General features: G+C 44.1%; 2 protein-coding genes across 2 annotated transcripts in view; one reads left to right on the top strand and one right to left on the bottom strand.

Annotated features, from left to right (window-relative positions):
• ano10a (anoctamin 10a) overlaps positions 1-13640 on the top strand; it is a 68885-nt gene extending 55245 nt beyond the window's left edge. Inside the window, exons 16-17 of the transcript XR_013772266.1 lie at positions 7024-7121; positions 12108-13640. The gene's annotated coding sequence lies outside the window, so the exon portion shown is untranslated. The remainder of the gene's footprint in view (positions 1-7023; positions 7122-12107) is intronic.
• The window catches only part of snrka (SNF related kinase a), a 65995-nt gene that overhangs the window by 22431 nt on the left and 21569 nt on the right, over positions 1-21995 (bottom strand). Inside the window, exons 3-4 of the mRNA XM_079275528.1 lie at positions 17104-17245; positions 253-465 (exon numbers count right to left, since the gene is read on the bottom strand). Of these exons, the coding sequence (XP_079131654.1) occupies positions 253-465; positions 17104-17245 (355 nt within the window). The remainder of the gene's footprint in view (positions 1-252; positions 466-17103; positions 17246-21995) is intronic.

Genomic DNA, 21995 nt, shown 5'->3' with positions numbered 1-21995 from the left:
GTTGCAATTGAAAGTAGTTTTGGTCATTTTATTAGCAAAGGAAAGAATTTTCATGAGCAGTTGTGACTGACAAAGATTCTGTAGTTGTTTGTGCTCGTCACATTTTAATAGACTTGGCAAATGGCCAAAGGAAAGGCAGGGCGTAACAGCGACGATGCAAACCAAGGGTGCCAATGTTAGGAGGATGAAAGCACGTCTTTGAGCTCTACACTGCTGTTTGAACACCAGAGAGACAGACGTCACACAACTTACTCCACTATGGCCTCTCGGTCGGCGATGTCTCCAAGCACCATGCGCTGGATGATGCTGTTGTGTTCCTCGTCCGACAGGCTCTTATGGGAGACCAGGGGAGTGTTGTACTTGGTGGCCGGGGACGGGTCGACCCCCTGCAGCCAGGCATGGCTCTCAATCTCCTCCAGGGAGACCCGTCGCTTGGGATCCCTCTGGAGCATGCGGCCTATCAGACTGGAGCATGGAGGAGACGAGAGTGAAGGGGTAGGAGGAGAGGGAGGATAAAGGAGAAAGAGCACACGCTTAAAATTTATCGGAATTCAAGAGACACAGAAATCCTGTGAAATGATCACATCATATTTATGCGAGTGTCGTGAGGGACGTGGTCTCAATCGCACCAACTGGACATTCGGTTCTGGTTGAGTCTATTGTTTTTCTAACCCACTTTAGATTGAACCACACCCACTTCTCTATGACGAAAGGCTCGACGCAGCGATACCGGCCCACTATCCGGATCATTTCCTGTACCCAGTGTGGCATGAACACATGGTGGAATTAGCAAGCTGGCTAGCTAACTAGCCAGGTGCTAAATGAGCACAACGTAATGCTTCGTCCACACGCTTTCAAGTCCACAGAAAGAAGTGAAGGGGCATGTGCTGTGCTGTGATTGTAGAGCTACACTTGTTATGGAAAACGAGCCCAACAAAGTTGTCACTCGTAATTCCGCATGACATCCAATCACACGGTCGCGTTGAGGCGACCGGTACTCGACAATCACAGCACAAGCAGGGCGGCAGGGTGAGGCTGTCGTCACACGGGCGTGGTGTAATCTCAAGTGGGTTTGAAAAAGAAACCCGATAGACCGGTAGTGGTTGATGCCGGCGGTGAGAGCATAGGGCCTCCTGGGTGTTGAGGACTCCAGGTGCATGCTTGTGAAGAAGCTTACTGACTGCTTCCCAGGTGCTTAAAGCTCCGCTGGCTGTCTCTTCGGCCTTGTCAGAACGATTGACAGCTGACTGGTGTGGCTCTGCTCTGCTTCTCACTGTGTTAACACCATCGCACCACTCTTGCCCTAACAGTGCTGATCTGTTGCTTCAGTTTGTCTGATCAGAAGAGTTTCGGGGGTCTGGGTTTTTCTTACGTATCTGCGGCAGAGATTAACCATTTTTATGCAGCTAAAATAAAGCAACTATGAAGTTAATACATTTAAATTATCGACATGATATGAATTAAGTGGGAGGATGCGACTCCTGAAACTGACATGATGCGATCCACTAGAGAGAAGATGCATCACTCTCTGCTGTAGACCTAAAGCATCCTAAATGAGCCTCTTCCATTGAAGATCATGTTGGACCAGAGCTGTTGCCTACAACAACAGAGAGGCAGTGAAAAGGTCAATCGGTGTTACAGAGTGACGCGTCTTTTACCTCATAAACAAAGTTACTCACATAATTAATGTCCATCAGAGTCCGCTTTTTATGACTTACCCCTGGGGCTGTCACAATTGTCAAACAGTGGTGATTAAAGATTACATCATCTTAAAAATCTTCATTCGAGTCAATATATTGCAGCCAAATGAAATTGTTTACAGGATATTTAACCTTTGTTTCTTTATAAGCATGCAATACTTGACTTTTTCACAGGGCTTGAATAAGGACAATAAGTAGTCCATGAATATGACATGTGAGTTTAGTACAAGTACAATCACCCCTCGTCTTATTGGGGGTTGCTTTATGGCTTCATGCCGGTTACGTCTACAGTCTACGTGCATGTCTCTGAGCTACACTCGGTGTCTCTTGATTCTTCACAGTTCGTTTTGTTTGTCTGCCCTCTGGTCTTTCGGAGAATAACAGAGTATAAACGCCTCCGTTCATGCTGGGAGCTGCTGCTCTGTCAAAGCTGTAATTGGTCGGGATGGAGAACCACCTTCACTTTGTAAAACACAGCAGCTGGCTCTCATATGAGCTAGAAACAGCAGAAACATTAACTCCTGACATTAGAACCTTGCTGTGTATACTACACTCAACCCAGCCGATGGAAAGCAACCAATTCACTTTCTATTTGTTACCACATTTGTATCTTTGGCTTTAAAATCCCTCGATTATAGAATCTAACGATGATGCTAAATGATGGAGGTCAGCTCTACTAACCGCAGTTATGTAACGTTTCCGAGTTCAATGCCACCCATTCTGCCGCTGTGAACCACCGTATGGAGCTGATAGAGGCATTGGATGCATGGAGCGGGCTGTAATGCACGGTGACAGACTGTACGAGACATCGGCCTCGACAGAGCCGAGGATGTGGAACTACAGCTGCTCGGCTGGGAGCTTCAATTCAACACAAATGACACCGTTGAAAGATGAGATTGCAATTTCATAGGATTAGATGGGATATGGAGTCTAGTGGGAAGACTAATATTAATATAGGGAAAAACATCATGCATCCAGAGACCATCTTTATCATCTGCACAATAAGGCGGACAGATGACAGACTGACAAAGGGGAAAAGCTGAGAAACCTGCGCAACCAAGCCGGTGCCTCATTTTGGGCTTTACGGAATCCATATCCCCCCCCCCCCCCCCCCCCAATTACATTACAACACGACAAAACATAATGCATAAGTAAAAAAATAAGCACAAGTGGATCTGTGAGCCCTTTGGTCCATATTCTTCCAAAATACTGAATCATTATCAACAATTCCCCTGAACAGACCAAAACCAACAATGATTTGTTTTCCTAACTTGCATGGCCTGTGAAGCGGCAGAGTGGCGGTGAAGTGCGGCCTGCAACGAGCCGCCATTTAATGTTTGTGGAAAAGCTGCGGCCGTTCAATGCTACAGTGTAAACGACAAATCAGTGTTTAAATGAGAAGGAGCGATAGCGAACGTCCGGTATACTGGTATCGGATCGGTCTGTCTCGGCAGTTCGGGTATCTGAATATGTTGAAGCCCTACACAGACTTGAGATACGCTACACACACAATTTCATGGATGCAAACCAAGGCAACTCGGCTGTACAGACTTTGAACATACAGGCCCCTCACACAACGCAACAACCACGGCCTGCAGCACAATACGCACACCCGCCTATGTCTCTCGCTAACCCGACACACAGACCTCGGCTCGGCTTCTTCCCGTTGCCGTCCTGGTATCCGAGAAGAGGAGAGACAATGTCCTGCTTTAATCTGGGGTTCTCACCAAAGACACGGATCTAATGTTCACAAAGAGGGCCCGTTTAGCTCCACAAACAAGGCGTGAAGACGGGCTCGCTTCATTTACGGTGTAAAATCCTCTCTCGCACTCATTCTTCATATTTGTGAATACATGTTTTGCAGTTTGAACAATGGAAATGGCTGCAGTACACTTTGAAAGCTACAATTGCAAGTGACAAATAACTAGTGACTTCTAGAGACCCTACAAACAGCTGTCTTGTCCCATCCGTCTGCCTCTCTTTCTCTGTCCTATGGGACCTACACAGAGATGGTACTTCGCAGTCACACAGGGCTGCCTGTTTTTCTACAAGTTGCACACACACACACACACACAAAGTGTATAACAGTCCACACATTCCCACGGGAGGGCTCACGAGTGAGAGATCCCATCCAACCGACCCAACGACCCACGTTTGTGTGCAGTCCCGTGTGGTTCGCACGGCGATGACAGGAAGCGAAGGAACGCCGTGTTCTGTTTGGTCGATCAGAAACACAGCCACGCACACATCACGCTGCGACAGAGACGGGAGCACAATCGTCTGTTTTTGTGAGTGGATCGGAAAGGGGGGGGGGGGGTGTAAAGCAAACATTTTTCTATAAACCTCATCCCCAGAGATACAATATCAAGGATGACAATAACCAAACAAAGCTCAGAAGGAGGACAGTGAGGCGGTGAATAATTAATTAATTGAGGCGCGTAAATGCATTTTGGTGAGTCGACGGGGACCAGAGAGTAGAAAGGCCTCCGCTCACATAGAGACGAGCGACGAACACAAACACACATGTCGAGGAAAACTGGCAGTCAGGAAACAGGGATGCGGACCTCATGGGAGTTCTTATTTAGAGGACGAGTGCACAAAAGAAAAAACAAGCCAACAGGACGCTCGCAACAAACCTCGACCTTTGTGACGCCGATGTCTAAAACTGAGCCTGTTTAAAACCCAAAACGTGTCCCTCTAACCTCACAACTTACAACGACTCGGATACTGTGCTCTCCTTCTGTCAAAGAGTGTATATAAGTAGGTAAAATACAAGCCACGTAACCACTCAACTGAATAGATCAGCTGGTGTGCTACCAGCTCCATGTGCTATTGTTTCAAAACTCATTTAAGGTGAGACGCTACAGGCAAAAAACCCTTTTCAATGCACTGATCAATCTTGGGATTCTGGGTTATTTAGCTTCCATCGTCTTCTTTTAGACTAGTGGAGAGAAAACATTCAAAATACACATGTAGCCGTTTATTTTACTACTTTGTCTATTTGCTTGTGTAGATTTCTTCTACATTCACCAGAAATCAGCATTAACAAAGCCTCCTCTGCATAGTTTAACTTACATTTTCAGGGAACTTGTAATACAAAACAATAATAATTTCTGTAATGCATGAGTCATGATTTAGTAACTTGGTTAAAAAAAAAGAGGAAAACCTTTGTACCAAGTTGCTGAGTTTGCTACTAAATCTGAAAAGGGGCTCGTTAACTTAAGACGGACAGACAATAGAGTAAACTCTACATCACATCACAGTCCTGCTTTGGAGAGAATGCCTCCTTCCAGCACAAGTTACACTGAAGGTGGATATAGTCCCTGGCATCTCTGATATCACAGATTTGGATCTGCTGGTTCCCCTCTGTGTCATTAAGTGATCCGACAGCGAGGAGAGGAGATGGAGAGGTTTGAACTTCTGCATCATTTTCACTTTTCTTTTCTCTTTCGTTCTCTCAGCGTCCACCTGTACTTTTCACTCCATTACGCAAACCCTTTGTTTTCATCCACGAGATACACACGATGCATCTGTTCGTGACTCCCACCCCCTCCTCTGTGTCCATCTACCTTCATCTCCATTTTACAGCCCTTAAAACACGAGGCGGCGAGGCTCTCCCAATCAGAGAGCAGGCGGTGCAGAGACAACAGGTGTTCCTCCAGGTGGCCACGGTGTTGACACGACGCCCTCTCTTCATTACACATGTTGGTATTTCAACAAGGCAGTTTCTTTTCACTTGTGTCAGCGGCTCTACATAGAAGTGCATTTCTTGCTAGAATTCCCTCAATGACAGCAAAGACACACACACATTCATGCTGATCCTTGTAGATAAACCACAGTAAACAGGTGCGGACACGTCCTATGGTGTAGCACTCCAGACGTATCGTGGGGCATCAGTGGTGCACAATGCAGAATGATTCATTGAATTACAGCAGACATTGTGATGTAATAGAACACAATGTTCAAATCGCAAAAGCTGCAATTAAAAACATGTTTTCTAATGCTACTTCATCTAACCAGCCAGAGGGGCCGGAAAAACGTGACCCCGTGAGCTTCACGTGCACACAAGCTGCCCTACGCCAGAGTCCAGAACCGAAACCGAGCCATCAGCCCGCAATTATCTCAGAGTCAAATCCGGACCCCGACCCGGTTGTAAATTCGTAAAAACCTGTATTGTATTGACTATAATTAATAAGAATAATAATTAATAAGGTCCAGAGTTAATGGTTCTGCTATTGGTCCTTTAAAAGTTATGTTCGAATGTATTTAAAAGATTTTAGAACTTCCTGTATTGCTGCTCAAGAAAGACCATTTGTTACATACAAGAATAATAAAGGAATGTTGATTCTTTTCTGAAGTTACTGTCTTTTCCCCCCAAAAAGAATCAAAAAGAACTGATAAGCAGTATCGCCAAGAATACTAGTGTTGATAAAATGCTCATGATACTCATCTCTAACCATGACCAGGTTTCAGTGCTAACTACGTTTACATATGTTGAGAAAATTAGCTTATATACAGCTTAATCAGCAGCTAGTTTATATGCAGCTTTAAGTAGCAACTAGCTTATATACAGCTTAATTAACAGCTAGCTTATATACAGCTTTGAGTAGCAATTGACTTATATACAGTTTAATTAATCACTAGCATATTTGTAGTTTTAATAACCATTAGCTTATGCAGCTCTATTAACCACTTATACAGTGCTCACAACACAGCAAGGCCAGAGAGAAGCAGGTGAAAGGTTACTTATTTAACTGCGTCACAAGGAGCAGGCAGCCATCTTCAGATTGATAAGACAGTGAGATTCAAGCGAGGGCCAACGCCCCAGCTGAGCCCGGCTTCTTCACACACTCACTCTTAGGACCTCTCGCATTGAACACCTCACTCACACTGATGGAAACCAACGCCTATTGGGAGGGGCCAAGGTGAATGGACATTCACGGCTTCCAACCAGGTGTCATAACGTAAAAACGTGCCACGCCTGCATCTTTGACTTTGGCCAATGTGTAGCAAGGGGTGGACCCCCTATATTAAGTTTCACGCTGCTGTGTTTAAGCGTGTCTCATGGTGAATCTCTGCGAAGTTCATCCATTAGCACCCAAGCTTGTTTTTGATAGCTGGGCTGAATGACTCTGTTGATAAATAAATCTATTGCTTTGATTTAACTATACGCCTCTGAGAGCTTCTGTTTCATTCTTAAACCTGCTCTAAGTGTGAAAGACAGCTACAACATTTTTTCACAACAATTTGGTGACCCCGACGTGATTTATATGATACAGAGCTTCGGGTTGGAATGTTAACAGACCTCTCCTTTTGATTCCAGATAACGGCACATCTCTCCCTGAGGCTGGGAACCGATAAGTGCCATCGGAGCGAGCTTGCAGTTCGGGAGACAGTCTGATTGTGCCGGCACATCTCAAGGTGAGCAGAAGCCTATTTAACTGAATTCTGCGTATTGTATTATAGTCATAAAACTAAATTAAATCCGACTGTCCGAACTGTAAGTATTGCGTAGTCATAAAAGTATTGTAAAAAGTAATCACACAGCAGCAGGGTTGTTCAGCCCAGCATTTGGGGTTTTTGTACATATGTATGAATGAGCCCATCAGAAAACGTCAAATAAAGGCGAGAAATTGCGCACTTGTGTGATAGCGTAGATGTGAGGTGTTGTGAGCCGTGTAACGCATCTGCTCGCAGACACGCGCTTCACGCTCAACACTCAAATTCATGTTGCAAAAGGCGTAATTTCTAACGTACTTATGGGATGTTTTGGGCTACGAAGAAATTGCATAACATGACGGGGATATATGTATATGTCATTGATGTCATTGATAAACTGTATTGAGAAAAGTGACTGTGGAATACCCGTATTAAGAGCATCGAGTCCTCGGACATTAAATCGTGTGTAGCGATCCAGTGGAAAATAATGTTACTCTGCTTAGAGTTTCCTTGACGAAGTTTCTGGACGAGAGCACAGAATTTAATTATATCGGTGTGTTGTTAATGACAGACGAGATTAATGAAAATGGCCAGAACGTGTACAGGTCCAGAGATGACCTAGGATAAAAAGCAGTTAAATTGTATTATTGACGTTCTACCCTGATGGTGTAGTGGTTAAAATAACGGTCTTCGACGCGGTAGGTCCGGGATCGGATCCCGGCTGTAACATTGTTTTTGACAATAAGCAGCGGCCGTTGTGATGTATTAAAGAAGCAGAGCTCTTTGATATGTGTGTAGGATAGGGACAGAATTGATTATAATTTGACTGATTGTTTGCTGAAAAAGCATTTGTTTTTCATTTGTATCGTGGTCAAGAGGTCAGCGGTACACAGTCTGTTTGTTGAGATTGAGGAAAAAGACAAATTGCTGTTAAAATGCGTTGCTGACAAAAGTGTGTCTAAAAGAAAAAGAGTCAGCTCATCCGAAGGCTGCGCTTCTGACTGATTTATATTTAAAGAGACAGCCGTGTATGTTCTAATGTGTGTACATTGTTTCACTGCATTTGTAAAGGTATTAATTACATTCTAGACCGTATTTGTGAATTGTGCGCATTTCAGATTTGGTTTTAATTTGTGTTTATCATTTGACTGTGTTTGTTTGCTGAGAAGCAGTTTGTCATTTGTGCGGGCCAAGAGGTGTCTGTTTGTTTAGTTTGAGAAAAAAGAAACTTGCTGATGGAATGTGATGAGTGTGTAAAAAAGAGCTTGTGACTGATTTATGCTTAAAGAGACGGCAGCGTGTGACTTTGATTATTTAGTATGAATGCGTGTGACTATTTGCTGAGCTGTACGTTTTCACTTTTGTTCATCATTTAACAGCGTTTGTAAAACTCTTCACTTCATTCTGAGACCGTGTTGTGACGGCAGAGTATTGATTCAAGTTTGTTTGAATGAGTGGAACTATTTGGAGCATACATGAGCGAGCTGACAGCTGAGCCGCTGAGGAGTACGTTTTAACTTTTGTTTATTTGTTTGACTGTATTTGTAAAGATATTCCTTTACCGTATTTGTGATCTGTGCGCATTTAAAAAAATGGCAGTGTGTTGCAATTTTGTTTGCATGAAAGTGAATGTTTGAAGCGTACATATGAGACAGAGACAGCTGAGCGCTGAGTTGATGTGTGGCAACATGTTCGTGCGTTGTTTCAAAGTTTGGTCAGTTGAGCAGAAAAAACACGCATTAGACACAGACGTTGCACTCACACACACACATAAATCACTAGAATATGCTGAGAGACAGCTGAGGGTTAATATAAGTGTCAGTTTTACTGGCGTAGTTAAAAAACTACTGATTTATTGGAAAATTGGGTTCCCCAGGGACTGTTAGCAAAGTGTAATGCGGAAACACAGCAGTCACTCATGCAACCAGAAAAAAAAAGTTTTAAAGCTGATACACAGCTTCTATTCATACAGCCAGACAGACGCTAAAAATTAGGAATGTACAAGGTTTAAAGCTGCTACAAAGCTTCTATTCATTTAGTCAAGACAGGCGCTGGGAAAATTAGGGAGGGTTTGACTACTCCTGATAAAAACACAGATGCGGCCTTGATTTGTGTCTACCTGCAAGGACAGTGAGCGGCAGATATTTAAAAAGGTGGGGGCTAGCACTGTCTGCTTTGATAAAAAAATAATAAATAAATAAAAACATTTAGTTACATCCATTGCATGTGTAATTAAAACATAGCATTTCACACCTAGCAGGGGTATATAGGGAGATTTGTAAATAATATATATTCATACACTGTTAAATAATATGCGTTATACTTGTAAAGCTTATATTGCGGAGTTGTGAGGTCACTGTATGTAGGTCAAAAACGCCGAAAGGAGCATTCCGTCATCCTTTCGTACGACAGGAACAGATAACAGTAACCCTGAAAGTAACGCTTGCTTAAACCCATCAGATTAGGGCAGAAAACTGCCATCTTAACGCAGGAACAGAGTGTTCTGCTTATCTATCCACACAGAGACTTCGAAATATGTTTAGAACATTACTGATTTCGTCCTCTTCACCATAAGTGTTAATAATAAAATAGATCAGCATTTCACACACACACATTCCAGAGAAAGCACGGTTGTGAACGAGGGCCAGTGTGAATTCAGAGAGCAAACATGTCAATTGAAGGCATAAGAGGAGGTTTGGCTCCCTCTGCTGGCACTTCACAACCTGGGAAGAAAAAAAAAAAAAAAAAAAACATTTGACATGAGTTTTGGCTTTTCTGTGGCCACTCCAAGAACTGCAACAGGAACAGTGGATAGGAGCTTTGGCTCCATCGTGTGGACATTTGGGAATACTGATTTCAGACTTTCTATTGATTATTGCAGAGAGAGACGTCATGGCTGCGAAATACTCCTCTTGTCAGTGCAACTTGGAGAATGATGTCCAGGATCAGAGCAGGATGAATGGAAGAATCAAACATTGGCCGGTGGAACAACAACCGTACAAAAGAATGATAAAGAGATGGAAAGATAAAGACATTTGGGATGGAGAACTGCTGAACTGTCCTCTCACTGAAGAGAAGCTGCAACAAATAAGCGAAGAACACACTTATGATGAATACAGAGCTGCTGTGGAAAGAACAGATATGGAGCTCGAAGCACTAAAAGTGTCAATACAGCTGGCAAAGCTTGACGTGGCTCCAAAGCCTGCTAAAAAGAAAAAGAAACAGCACGGACGAAATTTCTACTGCTACAACTGTGGAAAACCAGGACACTGCGCACGAGACTGCCGCACGCGTGGTCAACAACAACAAGGCTCACCACATGGAAGAAGAGGAAATTATCAGAGAGAGACAGGCAATCAGCATCCAAGAAGCCAGAATCAAGCTGAACAGCAATATCTTTCACATATCTGGCAACAACAGAGACACTGCTGCAACTATTAGCCACAATACCTGCGTCATATCCAGTTCCAGATCCACATATTCCCTTAACAACCCGCAGCCCACAGCCCACAGACAAAGCATCCTCCATCATGAAACACCTCAGCCCCTTTAGTTTGAACACAAGAAACAGAAGATGTGTTCACCATTCTCACGTAGACTCTGTCACATGCTTCGGCACTTCAACAATTGACTATTCATTCCCTTTACACCTAGATGTTTCTGAACAAAAAAGAGGGATGTTACTGCAGTTTTGTATCAGAAAAAAGGGGGAGAAGGAGCTGCAAGAAAATCGAAAAGAGAAGGAGCTGCATCAAAGAATCCTCCTAAGAAAAATTCACGTTCGGAGCTGCAAGAAAATCGAAAATTCAAAAAGAATGCGAAACAGGAAGAATGTTGCTACAAAGGAGATGAAGGAAACACAGCATCCTATGCTGTGGTGAGACAATTCGAAGATATGGAACACTCAATAGTAGCATCAGGTATCCTACCTCAACCAGCATCTGCACAACTGGCAGAAGTCGAAGCGCTCATACAAGCCTTAAAAATAGCAGAAGGAAAATCAGTAAACATCTTCACAGATTCTGCTTACGCACATGGAGCAGCTCACGGTGATGGGCCCATGTGGCGAAGAAGAGGATACAGACCAAAACAGATGGTTCTGAAAATAGCCATACAAGAACCAGAAATCACTGAAGAAACACTAATTGAGATACAGAAGAAGGCTGGACCATACGAATGGTCCGAATGGCTAAAGAAGAGGAGCAACAACAGGAGAAAGTGGACTTTGGAGATCCCATGATGGCAGAGTGGTAGCACCAGCAGAATTGTGTGTCTCACTGATATCAGAGGCACGCACGAAGGAAAGAAAGGAACATTGCAAAGAATGCAAGCACTGTGCCTCTTCTGCGACGAATGCACCACCTGTGGGGATCACAATGTGAAGAAACCGTACAAAACACCTATGGGCTCTTATCCTGTACCATCAGCCTGTTTCCAAGACATCAGCATAGACTTTACTCATCTTGGTAATGGTTGACAGATTCTCAAAGTGGGTGGAGGCAATCCCAACTAAAAGAGAAGACGCACAGACAGTAATGAAGTGGCTGCAGACAGAGCTGATACTCCGATAATGGTTCACATTTCAGTAATAAGCATTTGCAGGAAGTTGAAGCCAGACTAGGAATCAGACATAGATCTGGATCAGTGTATCATTCACAGTCACGAGGACTGGTAGAGAGGGCAAATCAGACGCTAAAATCTAAAAATAGCGAAGACATGTGTAGCATCAAAGCTGACATGGGTTAAAATTTTACCATTAGCTCTAATGGCAGTGAGGAGCGCACAAGGAAATAAGACGCATCTTTCACCACATGAGTTAATGACAGGGAGGCAAATGCCTAGGTCCTCCAAGAGACGGTAGTCATATACATAGATACATAGATGTACATATACATAGATGTGCAGCAAGTTGAAATGAAGGCATATGTGACTGCATTAATCATTCTCACGGAGGCTCTCTCCAAACAGGTCCAGCGAACCAGTGCAGCTGACCAGGAAAAGGTAAAAATCTCATCCGAGAGGGTGACTGGGTCAGGGTCAAAGTTCATAAGAAAAGTGGACTGACCCCAGGTGGACAGGGCCGTACGAAGTGAAGGAGGTTACTTCACACTCGGTCCAAGTCATAGGTAAAGCAGGAGCACCTTGGCACCACCTGTCACACTGTGCCCCAGCACCGGAGCCGTCCAGACCTCTAGCAGAGGTCCGAGGTAATCTGACGCAAAATGCATAATTTGTTTTGTAATTTGTAATTTGACTTTTCAGCAACCACCAACAGGTGATCCAATTAGCTACAGGACATGGAAACGACAATGTTTGGTTAAATTGAATTGTTGATAATGCTATAAAAAACAAAATGGGTGGCTGTATAGCTTGTGCTGCAGCTAGACCAGCTAGGTTCACCGAACCAGCACCACTATATCCTGAATCTGACCCAACAGGATACGCATGCATGACAAATATGACTAAAATGGCTACTCCACCAAATTGCACAACTCTGGCATCCATATTTAAAGTACAAAACCTGACCCAACGCAGACGCAGACATATCTTAGCTAAAAAAGCAGCTGAGTTCAGTCTGGACAAAGGTCCAACCTACATAGATACAATCAGAGTGAACCAGAGGAGTGCCTAATCAATACAAATTGGTATATCAAATTGCAGTAGGTTTTGAGAGTATCGCAAGTATTATTCCATGGATAACTGTGAATAAAAATGTTGATCGTATCAATTATGTGCATTACAATGTTCTTCGTTTGGCTAATCATACTAGGGATGCAATAGAGGGTCTGGCTGAGCAGCTGGCCCCAACTTCTTTGATTTCTATGCAAAACAGAATGGCTTTGGACATGTTGCTTGCTTAATGTTTGGAGACCTGTGTTGCACTAACATCCCCAACAATACTGCGCCGGACGGTTCAGTCACAAAAGCACTGAATAGTCTGAGGGCACTGTCAAAAGAAATGCAGGAAGCATCGGGTGTGAACAATCCATTTGGAAATTGGATGGAAAACATGTTTGGAAAATGGAAGCACCTGATCTTGTCAATAGCAGTGTCAGCGGGAGTGTTCATTGCAATACTGGTCTCATGTGGATGTTGTATAATACCCTGTATTCGTTCTTTGGTTGGCCGTCCTATCACCACTGCCCTCTCCAAGGAACCATCACCACCCCCTCCTTATGGAGCTTACCCAGTATGGGAAGAGCAGAACAGCCTGGTAGGGTCAGGAGAGGCAGAGGAAGACACCAGCGTGTGAACAGGGCAGAAAGGTAAAGAAAGTGACGTCCTTCAGACGTCAAGAGAGGGATTTGTTGAGAAAATTAGCTTATATACAGCTTAATCAGCAGCTAGTTTATATGCAGCTTTAAGTAGCAACTAGCTTATATACAGCTTAATTAACAGCTAGTTTATATACAGCTTTGAGTAGCAATTGACTTATATACAGTTTAATTAATCACTAGCATATTTGTAGTTTTAATAACCATTAGCTTATGCAGCTCTATTAACCACTTATACAGTGCTCACAACACAGCAAGGCCAGAGAGAAGCAGGTGAAAGGTTACTTATTTAACTGCGTCACAAGGAGCAGGCAGCCATCTTCAGATTGATAAGACAGTGAGATTCAAGCGAGGGCCAACGCCCCAGCTGAGCCCGGCTTCTTCACACACTCACTCTTAGGACCTCTCGCATTGAACACCTCACTCACACTGATGGAAACCAACGCCTATTGGGAGGGGCCAAGGTGAATGGACATTCACGGCTTCCAACCAGGTGTCATAACGTAAAAACGTGCCACGCCTGCATCTTTGACTTTGGCCAATGTGTAGCAAGGGGTGGACCCCCTATATTAAGTTTCACGCTGCTGTGTTTAAGCGTGTCTCATGGTGAATCTCTGCGAAGTTCATCCATTAGCACCCAAGCTTGTTTTTGATAGCTGGGCTGAATGACTCTGTTGATAAATAAATCTATTGCTTTGATTTAACTATACGCCTCTGAGAGCTTCTGTTTCATTCTTAAACCTGCTCTAAGTGTGAAAGACAGCTACAACATTTTTTCACAACACATACTACATCCTTCGTTTTGAGATGCACACACTTGATTTGTCTTTGCTTCTTGTTTTTGCAGTACTGTCCTCCAACCCCCTTCATCATGTATGAAATCCACACCTGGTAGCTAACAATGGTTGATTACGTCTGTTTCTCTAATTGCCAACGTTAAGAGAACGCGGTGAAGCCACACAAACGGCCCACTTTAGCACCACGAAGCCCTGCCGCATCAGCGGAGGCTGGCTGGAAATCTCCAAACCTGTGACATGGGTGGCTAATTCACCCGTGAGTGACGCCCTGAGAACAAAAGGAAAGCTAAAGCTAATGGCATGCGACAAATAGCTCTTCTGCTTGTGAAGCCAAAGCCCCATCAGACTGATCACAGCTGCTTCAGCTTAGCACTCCAATCAATAAATAGTGGATACGCAAGGGTCTGGACTCTGGTTACATTCGATGTGGAGAGCTGAACATTTTCTTGATTAATGCTGGCCACATGTTGGAATCTATACCCCCCCCCCCCCCCCCCCACCCCATGCATCTGGAGAGAATTAATTAGTACAAAATTTGTGATTTACAAACACACATGGGGAATTACGCGAGTGCTAATTTATCTGCCTAACTGCCTCGCTCACTTCGGGGGTTGGACATGTGCTTGTTTTGTGTGTAGCTGGACTGTGCTGCTCTGCAGCTGCTCGAAGGCTTCTGGTCTCTGCCAGCTACTGGAGCAAAGTGGTCTGCAGGGCCCGGAAGGAACGAGCGGGCTGCCGCCGAGTGCCGGTGCCTGGATCGAGCGCCACAGGAGGGCTGATCATTGTTGGAATGCTGTTAAGCATTCCAACTATTGTTATCCTGTTTCTTTATTGTTGGAATGTTGTTAAGCATTCCAACTATTGTTATCCTGTTTCTTTATTCAACTTCTTCTATTTCTTCTGTCGCACCGCTTCTCCTCCTTCATTTTTTAAGCTACAGAAACCATTCAACTATTAAAATCTGCAGCTCTTTCACCAGAGGGGTGCTATGACTTTTTATATTTCTAACCTTTAAACTTTTTTAATTATTAAGCTTTTTATTTTTTCAATAGGATCTCTATGGAGAATATTTTCAAATGGCTTCAGGCACACAGGTGTTCGCGATGAAGCCAATTAGTGATGTTTATAAACACACAGACTCACAGACACACGCGCACATACACTCCTCTCCCTCTCTCTCTGTGTGTCTCTCATACAGTCATTCAGGTCTTAAGGATCTTTAGAGGTCTTTCCCCCCTCCTCCCCCACCCCCCCCCACACACACACGCCATTTTAAAATAAAAGCCCCACAGAATGAATCCTAACTGAAATGCTTGTGATGAGCCTGTCATTTAATAACCGGTTTGTGTTTATCTAACATCATGATTCTGTCTCCTCTCCCCTTCTCCCCCACACCCCACACCCCATTTCAAAATAAAAGCCCCAGAGAGTGAATTCTAACTGAACTGCTTGTGATGAAGCCTGTCATTTAATAACCTCTGTTTATGTGTCAAACATGATGATTATGTCTCCTCTCCCCCTCCCTCCACCACCCAGTCCCACCCTTTCAAAATAAAAGCCCCATGGATTAACTGTATGTAAACATTAAGCTCAAAATTTGGCTTTTTTGTTGAAATAATGAATGCTCTTACTAATACTGCGACAACTACTACTACTGCTAATATTTCTAGTATTACCACTACAACTTTTGCTGTTGCTACTATTACTACTACTGCTACTGCTATTACTGCTACCATAAATATTATTACTACCACTACTGCTATTACTACCACTACTATTATTACTGATACCACAACTGCTAATACTGCTATTCCTGCTACTACCAGTACTAATAACCAGTACTAATACTACTACAGCTATTAGTACGACTGCTGATATCTATATAGATATATATAGATATATATATATATATCTATATATATATATATATATATATATATATCTATATAAATATATCTATCCATCCATCTATCTATCTATCTAGATACATAGATACATAGATACATAGATACATAGATACATGTATACATGTATACATGTCAATACAGGCCAGGTATACAGGCCAGGTCAAACGATTGTGTTGTGACATTTAGTATACAAGACATGTTCTACAGACGGCCACAGCACAATGTGAGCTAACCGTAGTGGGATCAGGTGTGCAAGCTGCGGTGACTGCAGCGTGGTTACAGGTCAACAGGCCGTGTCAGCTTTATGTGATGTGCTGTCCTCCATACCACCGCATAGGCCTGACACAGAGAGATGTATTCTTCAATGGTTTCCATCTCCGAAAGCAGAGTAGACCGAGCACCTCTCTCTCTGTGTGTGTGTGTGTGCGTGTGCGTGTGTGTGTGTGTAAGTGGTAACAACCTGTCAATCACAGTAAGCCCCGCCCTAAAGCATACTCTGCTTTATGGTCTGTTTGACTCAAAATGGACCATAATCTACTAAATGAACATCATGCTGTATTGAAGAAGACTTGAAACTAGAGATTGAGACCATAAACTCATGTTTACAATGTTTACTGAGGGAATAAATCAAGAGAGAAGTAGAGTCATTTTACTCTCTCTCTCTCTTTGCTTGTTTACTGGAAAGTTCACGTGTGTTTCGGGGTGACGAGGCCAGAGGCCAGACATGGCAACATTTATCAAGAAGAAAACTTAAAACTAGGCCAATATGGCAACAGTTTAGATCAAAAGTGTTAACATGCAGGAGTGGCCACACTAGATCATTCATGGGCTCGCTCAGTTACGTCCCACTCTGAGTCAAGTACGAGTTACGAATGGAGAAAACAAACCCCCCAAAAAACCAGATGAGATCCGAAGCGTGGACTTGGAGAATCGTTACATCCTTAGCGTGTGTGTGTGTGTGTGTGTGTGTGTGTGTGTGTCTCACTCTTTGCAGGCGCTGGAGACGTGGGCCGGCACGGTGTATTTGCAGTCCATGATCATGGTGAGAGTCTCGCTGTCGTTAGCTTCCTGGAACGGCGGCTGGCCACATACCAACATGAACAGGATCACACCAAGACTCCAGATATCTGAGGCAGAGGGAACCAAACAGAAGACGATCTGAATCCAGGTGTGCTGCCGGGGTGTTTTATTTGTTTCTATTACAAGATCAAACTGTACAAATATCACAAACACCTCATTTACATGTAAAAATAAAAGTAGCAGTAATATCTCCAGTCAGACACTTCTCTCAAACTCACATTTTTGTACTTTTTGAATGTGATATTGTGTGACATATAGTCATTAAACACACCCTGTGGAATCTACAAAAGAAGCCACGGACATTTGAATGTGCTCAAACGTCAACAAAACAAGCAACTGGAAAAGTTGAGTTGAGATGAAACACACTTCTGAATCTTCACAAAGTCTAACTGAGGATTTCCTTCTGAATGAGGTTTAGTCATGTGGGAAGTAATCTCTATAAGCAGATTATGGATTCTTATGTAGAATCTGTCGGCAAAGGGACAGGATTTAGGTCCTGGAAGCGCTCTGGTTTCTGTTCGTAGTCCAAGAAGTATTGACCAATCGCGGTCGAGCTGCAAAAGAGGCGTAAAGCATTGGAAGACATGCAATCTGCTTGTGCAACAACTCCCTCCAGGTGTTCCTGAGATATTGCGCTCATGAGAATGGAACAGACGGACTGACAACCCGTCTATATCCCAATGTTTGGTAAAAAGAGTCTTTTTTGGGCCCAATGGCAGGAAGTTGTAATTCTATGGTTTGGCCTTTATGTAAGATTTGGTCAGACCGATAACCGATGGGTTGTGAGACTTTGTGGGAGGTAATATTAGTGACTGTCGGCTCTTATTCTTTAGGCTGTGGATTATGTAATCTGTTCAAATATAAACCCCAAGGCACCGACCAACGCTGCAGATAAGCTGATGTTTTCCCTCCATGCCTCTTTCCTCTCTTACTACTGTCTTAAGAAAGGTTGACTCCAGTGGAAAAGATGCCACAGAATGGAAACCAGGAGACAATTAAGGGGAAGTGGGATGAGTCTCAGGGACGGAGGGAAGTGTGAGAGTCCTACAAGTAAATGTCAGCTCTTTCTTTCTCCCGTGGCATTTTAACCAATCCGTCTCCTCACAGCTGGAACAAAGAAGGGGTCGCGAGCACATTAGGCCTATTTCATCAAAAATCCAAAACAAGGCCTTCATGCTAGTGTTGTCACGCTAACGTGGGTGTACCAACAGTGTAATGAATGTCAGGGCTCAGGGCTAGTTGAACCCTGGGAAAGCAAACTGTCAACATGCAGAAGCACTGGGCCATACAGACTTTATGCAACCAGAGACACACACACACACCTTGTTCCAGCAGTGTGAACAGTGCTAACAGAGCTAAAAGCAGGAGGGTGAGAAAGAGCCTCCGGCATGTAGCTAGGACGGCAGACACCTTCCTGTCACTACTTATAGTATTCAGTGTCTTACACACACACACACACACACACACACACACACGTTCAGTGAGCACATATTCAAGTACTACTTCTAAACAAACAGCCCCGGTATAAGTACTCACACATGCAAACATCTGTGAATTCATTTCCCCTTGTTCAGCAGTGAAGCAGAGCCAAATCACTCTGGCTGAGAGGAAGACAAAGAAGGAAAAAGACATCAGCAGCAGCTCCAGTCAAATGTTGGCAGCTCTGAGGTAATTACCATGAGGAGGATTTTTAAGTAACTTTCCAATTAAGCTCAGATGCCCTCAACACTTAATGGGGCAGAAATGGACATACACATTAGAAACGTTTGGTCGTGGCCGAAACGCACGATCAAGACTCGTCACGCGGATTGTGAAATGCTTTTAGCCGCAGGCTCGGCTATCTGAGTTGTGCTGGCTCTAACTTTAGACTCGGCTTGGCGTCACTGTTGCGGGCCTTGGCCTCAGGCTAAGCAGCAGTGATCACTCAAGAGAGCAAAGCGGAATGAGCTGGACTCCAGCTCACGGTGCTTTTAAGAGCATTTGTTTTTTAGCGAAAAGCCTCGGTCCATTGACGTTTGAACGTGTTTCATTTGTTTTGGATTTTAAACCCGTTCATACAGAATTCAATCTCAAGACACACCTGCGCTCCACCAGCACGGTTGACCGCTCGATGGAGCTGTCCTCCATCCTGTCTGTCACAGCCACATGGACTCTGCAGGAGAGGAGTTGTCCCTGAGGTGTGTTTATCCCATTTCACCCATCATCCCACAGCAGCGGTGAAATAACGAGGCAGTACAAACGCGGCGTGCATGAGGAAGCGGCTGTGGCCGATGGTGGTCTAGCTTGCACAACGCATGCTGCGGAGCGGTTTAGAGCATAATTCCTCTTCTCTGTCCGACTTCCGGATGGCATTTTGTTCTAAAGGCTGGGCAACAGTGAAAAGGGCATTAGCCACAGTGAGCCGCTGCTTAAGCTCAACAAATGGTATGCGGCGGGGGCAACAGAAGCAGTTGATGATTAAGTCTAGATACATCAGTAGGGTCACTGTGTCCGTAACCCCGTTTAAAGAAAAGCGCATGCAACGACGTGATTCGACCGAAATTTGTGTCATAGCTATCAGTCCACCTCACCAAGCCTTGTGAGATGTTGATGAAACAACTGCTGTAACGCGTGTTCAAAGCTAACAGCTGACACGCATTTCCAGGAGCCCCCTGTGCTCGGCGTCAACCTACGACAACTCTCCTCCAGCCTGTACCGATGTCTGCTCTGCTGTTGCAATACGAACAACCGCAGGTATAGAGAAGGGTCAGCTCAGCATGGTCATCTCGCTGCCCCGTGCGACCATTGACCCCTCGCTAAGCCCCGCCCGATGATCTGTCAAGCTGTCAGAGCTATGCTATGATGGAGCCCACACTGTCACTGACTGCACGCCCTGAGGAAATATCACATTTGCAGCAACTTAACGTGACTCCTACACAGCTGAAAGAGAGTCATCAAAATGAAGCAGATATATGAAAGTACAAACAGATACGCAGGAGAGAAACTAAACTTCTAACCACAGAGATGCAGCAGGAAGCTACGAAAGTACTGAGAGTTGAAGACGCAACGTTGGCGAGATATCACCGCAGCCTACTTTTTACCCTCTCGCGTTTATACTCGTAATAAAAATCAGCACGGCATCATTTGACTCGGCGCAGCCAATTAAAAAAAAAGAAAGAGATGTGGCTGGACAGCTAGCTACTAACTGGCCCTCAAATGATTGCTCTTACACCGTCCTTCATGTTTGAATGTGGGCTCTTTCTCTCACAGTGAGAGCCTTGCTTAGCCCTGCATGTTGTATTCCCTCCAGCAGGTGGGCACAAGTCTACAACTCTACTACAGTACCCCTGTACATCATTGTTGAGTAGTGGCTTAACGGACCATTGTCCATCCGTGATCTGGAAGGATCCCCCCTCGTGGTTTGGCATGCATGTGAACCCCGGATTAACTGCACAGTTTAATGTTAACCACCACAGTGTGAAATAAAGGTTTACTGACGATCGTTATCTGCCAATATTCAGGAAAATATGCGATCAGGAAAATGTCATTCATGCTTTTCTAGTCGCCGATCTCTCCCGCTAATGGCCAACGAACGAAGGCTCCAGTCGGTTACATTATGATGCGTTCAGGTTCTGTTCAGTGAAAATAAGTATTGGGTGAAGGTAAATTATAGTCATCATGATGTGTTAACATGTAATCTAGTAAAATGTAGTGTTAGTGAGAAAGTTGAATAACTCCAGTTGTATGAAGGAGACGTTTTCACAACAACATAAATAGATATTAGAGAGGGAATAATGAGCCGTTTACAATACCTCTAAACAGCTAATTATACATCATTAAAACTACTAATGACTTTTCAGAACCCTAGGTTGCCGTCTGGCGCATTCCTAGAAAGAAGCTTCTGTGGAGGTATCACGGAACAAGGAACTCACAAAGCTACAATGAAACAAAAGTAGCCAGGACACAGAATATATATCCACAACAGCAGTTCTCAGAGACGTTAACCAGGCTACAGTGGGACTCAGATGTGTGGATTAATAGGGCCCGAGCAACCGACAAGTGTCAAGCAATCAATTCATGTCCAAAAATGAAATGATTGCTGTATTTCCACAGGGCTCTCTGTCCTATTAGCCTTACAGTGTGCAGACATGGCAACCTCAGGCCTGAAGCCGTGGAACGCTGTGGAAGTGCTGAGCGTCTGATCTGAGGGACAGATTGACTGGCTGAGAAATAAACCGTCCTTCACAGCCAGTTAAAGTTGTTTGGAAGAGTACTTTAAACATTTGCTTTAAGAGCATGTTTAACGATGCAAAAAGGTGGATTTTCTCATGCGGTATTTGTTGTTGCTAAAAATACATTTATATATTTTCCCTGCCTCTTAATATCACAACATAAGTCTGGATTCCCAATTAAGTAGGAGTGTAAATGAGTCCACTTGTAATCTGCCGCTGTCAGCTGCCTACTTTGTACCTTTGTTATGGTACTGATTCCTGGCTGTCTGGCTACGTGAACACCAGTGAGGGCAGCATGAAAGACAGTCATACATAAAAAGGACCTGGTCACAGAGCTGCTGCTTGCTTTGGACACATTATTGCAATCCTCCTCCTCCTGCTGTCTCCTCAGAGCGGTCACTTCAAAATGTGTGCGCAACACAGAAAAGAGGACTATTTCACAGCAGCAATATCACCGTCTCGCCTCACGTTCCACCCTTTCTGCGGAGCATTGTTCCTATCGGTTGTTCCTTCACCCAGAGGCTTGATGGGAGGACAGGATGACTGCTGCGGTCATTTAGGCAAGCATATCATTTTCATAATCAAT

Source organism: Melanostigma gelatinosum (genome assembly GCF_949748355.1).
Source record: "Melanostigma gelatinosum genome assembly, chromosome: 9".
NCBI classification, from domain to species: Eukaryota; Metazoa; Chordata; class Actinopteri; order Perciformes; family Zoarcidae; genus Melanostigma; species Melanostigma gelatinosum.
Note: the sequence above shows the minus strand (reverse complement) of the source record. Positions and strands in the feature narration are given on the sequence as shown.